The sequence below is a fragment of the Sphaeramia orbicularis genome, chromosome 3 (assembly GCF_902148855.1).
Source record: "Sphaeramia orbicularis chromosome 3, fSphaOr1.1, whole genome shotgun sequence".
In the NCBI taxonomy this organism is placed as follows: domain Eukaryota; kingdom Metazoa; phylum Chordata; class Actinopteri; order Kurtiformes; family Apogonidae; genus Sphaeramia; species Sphaeramia orbicularis.
This window is the reverse complement of record NC_043959.1, coordinates 49,031,978-49,038,860: the sequence shown is the minus strand read 5'-3', so window position 1 is coordinate 49,038,860 and position 6,883 is coordinate 49,031,978. Positions and strand designations below refer to the sequence as shown.

The window sequence follows — 6,883 nt, the reverse complement described above, 5'->3', positions numbered from 1 at the left end:
GCATTATTAGTAACTAATTAATGACGAACATGTTTTCTATAATATAAAGTGTATTATCATGACTTTCTAATAACTGCTTAATAATAGAAACAAAAACAGAAACCAACCATGTAAGTAACACAGAACTTTAAAAGTGTTTTCACTGACATTATAAGATAAGATAATTTTCCTATAAATATTCCTATTTATTTATTACTATATTCCTATTCAATATTCCTCCTGTCTTGTGCTTTGCTGTCACACATCTTTGCAGCAGGTGGATGTATAGGTAACGTCCATCCTAACTTGGATAATGAAGGTGTAGCAGGCGTCATAGTCTGTAACATCAGCCCGGAGGAGAAGACTGAGGACCACAGAGTCCTTTGGCCTCGATAGTTCTTCAGGACCCTGATGTGGCTGCCACCTTTGTGGTTGAGTAACCTTGTGCTGGTTCATCTGTTTTCTTCTTCTGGCTGATGTTCTTCACTCCCACGATCACAGCCTGAGTGTCCTCCTCAAACATCCTCTGACCCTCTGAGATCACCATCATGTCCATCCTTCCACCAGGTTTAAATGAAAAGATACTCACAAACACTTTATATGGGTATCAGTCATATACAAAAGTAACGCTTAGATAATGCACGATTCTATAGATAATTGTGAACTGTTGCTCACTAGTAACTAGAGATTACATCACTGCAGATTTTTGTGGTTATTTGATCCTCATTTAAAGAATGTTACCTCATACTGTACATTTATTTATAAATCACCAGTTAAGCTGTATTCCAGATGCATTATACGCTGATCCACCATAATATTCTGACCACTGACAAGAGAAGTGGTAATAATATTGATTATTTCATTACAATGGTACTTTTCACTGGGTTGGATATATTAGGCAATAAGTGAACATTTAGTCCTTGAAGCTGATGTGTTGGAAGCAGGAAAATGTGTAACATAATGAGGTGCACTGATAAAAGCTTATGTTGCCCCACGACCACTCCGCTCGTCTGGGGAACGTTGTCTGGTGGTCCCCAGACCTTGTACAAGACAATCCAGGCTCTTTTCATGGGTCGTTCCATGTTGGTGGAATGTTCTACCCAGCACTACGAGAACAGAGGCGTCCCTGCCTATCTTCAAGACGCTCCTGAAGACCCAGCTCTTCAGAGAGCACCTCCTGTCCTAGCACTGTCAGACATTCCATTTTAAATGTTTTAATAAGGTTTTTCCCAGGATTATCTCTGGACCTGCTGCAGTGGTCCTGCCTCTCTCCTGCCTTCATCATCATCACTCACTTATCCTCAACTGCCTCTATGTGTCTCCCCCTACTCCCCCCTTCTCCCCCTCTCCCCCAGTCTCTATCTCTATCGCTCTCTTTTTCTCTTTCTTTACCCTCTCTCTTTAACCCCAACTGGTCAAGGCAGACGGCCATCGTCCAGGAGTCTGGGTCTGCTCCAGGTTTCTGCTGTTAAAGGGAAGTTTTTCCTCTCCACTGTCACCAGTCACAAGTGTTTGCTCCTGGAGGATTCTGTTGGGTTTCTGTAAATTGGCTTAGAGTCTGGTTTTGACCAACTCTATATATAAAGTGTCATGAGATAACTTTTTTTGTTGTGATCTGACGCTATATAAATAAAATTTGATTGATCGAGGGATTTGATTGGTTTTCCCCTGTAAGTCGCTTTGGAAAAAGGCGTCTGCCAAATGCATAAACATAAACATAATGAACTGAGTGACTTTGAAAAGGTCCATATTGTAACGGTGATGACTGGTCAGAGCATCTCCACATCTGCAGGTCTTGTTTGTTCCTGGTCTGCAGTGGTTAGTACCAATTAAAAATGGACTAAAGCAGGACATCCCAACCTCAGGACCATTGATCATCTGTAGGAGGTGATTAAACAAATAAATCAGATCCATGTAGGTCCACCTCTCTACTTTCAGAACTTCAGGGGTCTGCTGCTAACGTCTTGGTCCAGATACCACAGAACACCTTCAGAGGTCTGGTGGAGTCTAGACCTGGGGTCAGAGAGTGTTTGTGGGAAAAATAGAGATGTACACAGTATTAGACAGGTGGTGATAATGTTCTGATTCAATAGATGCTCGACTGGTTGAAATCTGGTTGTTCTTTAGATACTTTTGTGTCTAACCACTTTACACTGGGATTAAAGAACAAGATCTGGAGATGCTCTGACCCAGTGATTTGACCAGAACAGTTTCTACCTTGTCAAAGTTGCTCAGATTCTTAACCTTGGTAGTGTTGTTACCTCCGCCAAGGAGGTTATGTTTTTGCCAGGGTTTGTTTATTTGTTTGTCTGTTTGTTTGTTTGTCTGTCCGTTAGTGTGCAACATAACTCAAAAAGTTATGGACAGATTTGGATGAAATTTTCAGGGTTTGTTGGAAATGGGATAAGGAAGAAATGATTAAATTTTGGTGGTGATCGGGGGGGGGGGGGCCCACGGGGGGGGGGGGGGGGGGGGGGGGGGCACTGATCAGCCTTGGTGGAGGTCTGCGCTCTCCGAGTGCTTCTAGTTTATTCTGTGACATCATCCTCAAGGGTAAATGTTGACTTACTGCCTAATATATCCCACCCACTGACTGGTCCCATTAGAATGAGATAAACTAAATTAATACCACTTTGCAAAATTCCATATTGTTTTTTACTCTCAGGTTTGATAGTGTTTGTAAGTCCTTATCATGGACGGTTTGGTCACTCATGTTATGCAGGTGCTTCTAAGTAAGACATAAGAGGGAATGAGGGGAACTGGAAACTGTTTATTAACGCTAATTGTGTTATACCATACAGTATGACTTTTGTCTTGTTTAATGTTAAAATTATCTCCATAGACAATAACAGTGTTCCCAAATGGAGTTGGATGCTAAATATGATTTTATTAATATTTACAAGTGCGACTGTAAAAACCTCCATCCCTAATTTCACAGGTTTTACCTCAGGATCACTTTCCTCGTACCACTGATACTTGATAGTGTTTGGACGTCTGACTTTCCTTCACCTACAGACATGACAAGGCTGTGAGATGTTTTATTAACTCTTCAAATAAATGAAAGTTTTTATTTAGAAAAGGGAAACGGGTCATACATTCACCTTGTGTGGTGATCATCATCTGTGGGGAGGAATGTTGACAATAGCTGTTCCCACCTCTGAAAATGACTGGATTATTATTTAAAAATATATATATCCTTGACAGAGGAGTACAAAATTCAGAAATACAGCTTTGGACAAAATTATTAGACCACTCTGTAGTGTTTTCTACTTCTTCCTTTGCACTAAGATGTCCTTTTCCCATCATGCACATAAATTACATTTGTAAATTAGAAATTACACTATTTACCTTAAAGTTGGAATAAAATGGTTTTTTGTTTTTTTTTACCTCTTTTCATGAAATGATTGTAACAATGGGATTTATTCTTGATAAATAAATAGTAACTGGGACTCAGTATGTAAGCATTACACCTGGTCAAAGGTGATTACCGATAAAATATAAATACGAATAAACAGAGGAATGTGTGTGAAAACAACAGTATTCTCACTTTATGGGCATCAGTGTTTGTGTGAGTGGCTTAAACTTATACATGTAGATGATGCACAGAAGTATCTCAGAAATGTTTTTGGTCATCTAATGTAAAATGACCAACATGACTTCAATATTTTATGTTTTTAAACATACACTGAATGTATTTCATCATTAGAATATTTGACCATGCCTGTTATTTAATGATTTGATGATACGGCTCCATTTGATTCAATTTCTACTGTATAATCACATGCGATACAATAAGAATTTCCAAAGATGTGTGATAAGAACACAAAATTCTTTATAAGATTCTTACAAGCTAAGTGTAATAGAGCAGGACATGTGTACTTACATGACTACAGAACTTGTAGAAACAGTGTTTTCCACCTCTTTGGTCCACGGGTTCATGAAGCTGAACCAGCAGCTCTTTAATGTGATAAATGATCCATCTTTTATTTTTAACTTGTAGCAGTTGGTATTGATCTTCTCTCTGATGCAGCACTTACAGCAGACAGTGACAGAAGAGGAAACAGACAAGAAATAGATGAACTACTTCTGAAGACCAAGAGCAGAACATATCCTGAAGACCATATGAGTGTAACCTTTGTTTCCAGGTGAACATCATACATAACTTTCATATTGTTGCAGTATCAGTCACACCAGTTAGATGCATACCTTGTCTGTGACACTTTGCTAAATGAGCAATATCATCTTCATGAATGTGTTTGTAAAATGAAGTTCCTAGAGCAGGGGTGTCAAACTCATTTTAGTTCAGGCGCCACATTCAGCCAAATATGATATAAAGTGGGCCGGACCAGTAAAATAATAATAATAATAATAATAATAATAATAATAATAATAATAATAATAATAATAGCCCAATTTTACATGAGCTTTACATCAGCCAATGGATACAGTCCATAACAAAGATTATATTTTATATTTGTTCATTTGACTTCACTCTTGTTTCCATCATAAAGTTTAGAACATTTCTGAACTGCTATTACATCATTTAAAAAAATAATAATAATAATCTGAGGTTAAGCATCTGAGATCAGAATAAATAATTCAAAGAAATCAATACATTTTTATTTCACTACAGTATTATCTATGGGAGGCGTGTCAAATATGTGGCCTGTGGGCCCAAACTGGCCCGCCAAAGGCTCCGATCCAGCATTCAAGGGTGTCAAACTTATTTTAGTTCAGGGGCCACATAAAGCACAGTTTGACCTCAGTGAATCAGACCAGTAATTTAATACCATAATAATGTATAAATAATGACAAATCTAAATGATTCTTTTTGTTTTAGTGCAAACATTTTAAATTAAATGATGAAAATGTTTAAACTTACAAACTATCTTTTTAAAAACCTGAAATTTATTAAGAGAAATAAGTGGAATTTTAACTTTTACTAAATGTTTTTTGCCTTCGTAGATCCACTGTTATCTGTACGTTGTAATTCTCATGTGTAAGTGCTAAACTGAGGCATAATATTGTTATAATTGCACTTTTACATTTTGCACTAAAATAACACGAAATATTGTAGTTGTTATTTATATGTTATTATTCTATTATTGTACCGGTCCAGCCCATTTGAGGTCAAACTGGGCTGAATGCGGCCCCTGAACTAAAATAAGCTTAATTCTCTAATCCAGGGGTGTCCAAACTTTTTTTCAAGAGGGCCAGATCTGATAATGTGGACATTGCCAGGGGCCAGTGGTCCCTTCAGACATTTTTTAAACAGTAAAAATTACATGTAAATGTGCTGTTCTACAACAATTTTAATTTCATTGTCACAATATCATTTTTTTAAATGGCAATGTAACCAAATCTAAGCCACTCAGGTGTGAACAAATTAAAACAAACAAACAAACAAAAAAAAAAATTCTGCCTTCCTTTCACATCTGGAGTCAGATAACATAGAACAAACTATGTGGAGTATCTTAAACTTCCAAGTTGATACAAATCTTAACCCCACATTCATTTTAAACATGACTTATATGAGTAATCATTACTCATATATTACTCAGTAATGCAAAGTCTGTTAACATTTAAGATGAAAACATATGACTCTTACTCTTGTCTTTCACAAAATCATTCAAAAAGTAATATTTTGTGTCACATCTACAAGTACATAACACCAGCAGTTACAGGCAACTAACCTGGCAACTTGGTAGCCTGCCCTGGTGGCAAATTCATTTAACTCCCAGGTTCACATGAAGAGTCACTGCTGTGAGTTTAAAGCAGCTGGAATTTGCTTCACTTTTTCAGAGCGCTCACTCCCTGCTAGTTTGTTTGCATTAGCATGTTTTATCTACTAGTGTCTCTTTACATTGAATTCCTTAAACAAGGCAACAGTCTCTTGACAAATTAGGCAAACATAATTGCCTTGATTTTCAGTGAAAAAAAATTGTAATTCCTATCTGTCCTGGAAGCGGCGGCCCTCACTGTCAACTTTAGTTTTTTTTAATTTACAGGCGCCGTGGTTTGAAATTAGCGAAAAAGGTTCACGGTGAGGCTGTAGAGCCAGATAGAGTTAGAGTGGTGCTGCCACCATGAGGTGAAAGGAGAAACTGCATTTGGAACCTTTTATGATTCATGTACTCGGTTCAACAGTCCAAGCGGGCCATAAATAATATAATATAAAACCCAAGCTGTGGGCCGTATTAAATCTGACCGCGGGCCGTGATTGGCCCCCGGGCCGGACTTTGGACATGCCTGCTCTAATCTATGGACTTACTGGTGTCCAGCAGAGGTACCATTTCTTTTGCAGGTTTTGTTCAGACTGGTTGAAACGGTGGAGCTGCTGATCAGGGTGGTCAACTGTGACGCTAGACTCGTGGTAGATAAAATGTTCATGTTCTAATCTTCTTGATCCACATGGAGGTTTGAGCTGAAGGAGAAGCAGAACAGACAAAGATCAGATCAACAGTTATTTGAAATAGAAAATAAAACTAGCACCAGAAAAAAAAGGTTTTTCTCAAACTTACAGCAGTGAAATCAACAAAAACTTTGACAGGAGGCATTTGAGACTGATGGGGCGTCATGCAGTCTCTGATTTAGTCGAACACACACCTGAATATGGCAGCAGAGCACCAGACATGGTATATATAAGAGGAAACTGAACTGCAACACAGATATGATCAGTTAATTCAAGCCAGACATCGGCTCCAAAACACACCAAAAAGGACGTACGTCTCTGAACTGAAGATCAAAATCAGTATTGCATAAGACATCAATGACATTTGATAACAGACTCTTAGAATCTTATGTAACTGTAATGAACAGGTCTGTGTCAGAGGCGATTATATAAAAACCTGCTGTTTTATAACTTATCAACAAGCAATACATGTCATGCCTTTAAGTTTAAGAT

General features: G+C 37.9%; 1 protein-coding gene across 2 annotated transcripts; it reads right to left on the bottom strand.

Annotated features, from left to right (window-relative positions):
* Positions 1–218: 218 nt before the first annotated feature.
* Positions 219–6,540, bottom strand: LOC115414022 (uncharacterized). 2 transcript variants are annotated; one of them, XM_030127211.1, is made up of 4 exons: positions 6,501–6,540; positions 6,251–6,403; positions 3,863–4,011; positions 219–536 (listed from the first exon to the last, which is right to left on the bottom strand). In XM_030127211.1, exons 1-4 carry the CDS (start codon positions 6,534–6,536, stop codon positions 380–382), a joined length of 495 nt encoding a protein of 164 aa, XP_029983071.1. In that variant the 5' UTR covers positions 6,537–6,540; the 3' UTR covers positions 219–379. The 2 variants fall into 2 exon arrangements, 1 of the variants encoding a protein (XP_029983071.1); XR_003934540.1 differs by lacking the exons at positions 6,251–6,403; positions 6,501–6,540 and adding an exon at positions 4,186–4,256.
* Between the last annotated feature and the right edge of the window lie 343 nt (positions 6,541–6,883).

What these genes read in the sequence shown, in the direction of transcription:
- LOC115414022 (XM_030127211.1), bottom strand. Translation starts at nt 6,536, where the DNA reads ATGCCTCCTGTCAAAGTTTTTGTTGATTTCACTGCT. An exon ending in GGTACCTCTGCTGGACACCA is followed by an intron (nt 4,012 to 6,250) that starts GTAAGTCCATAG and finishes GTCTGCTGTAAG; the next exon opens with TGCTGCATCAGAGAGAAGAT. An exon ending in TCTACAAGTTCTGTAGTCAT is followed by an intron (nt 537 to 3,862) that starts GTAAGTACACAT and finishes ACCTGGTGGAAG; the next exon opens with GATGGACATGATGGTGATCT.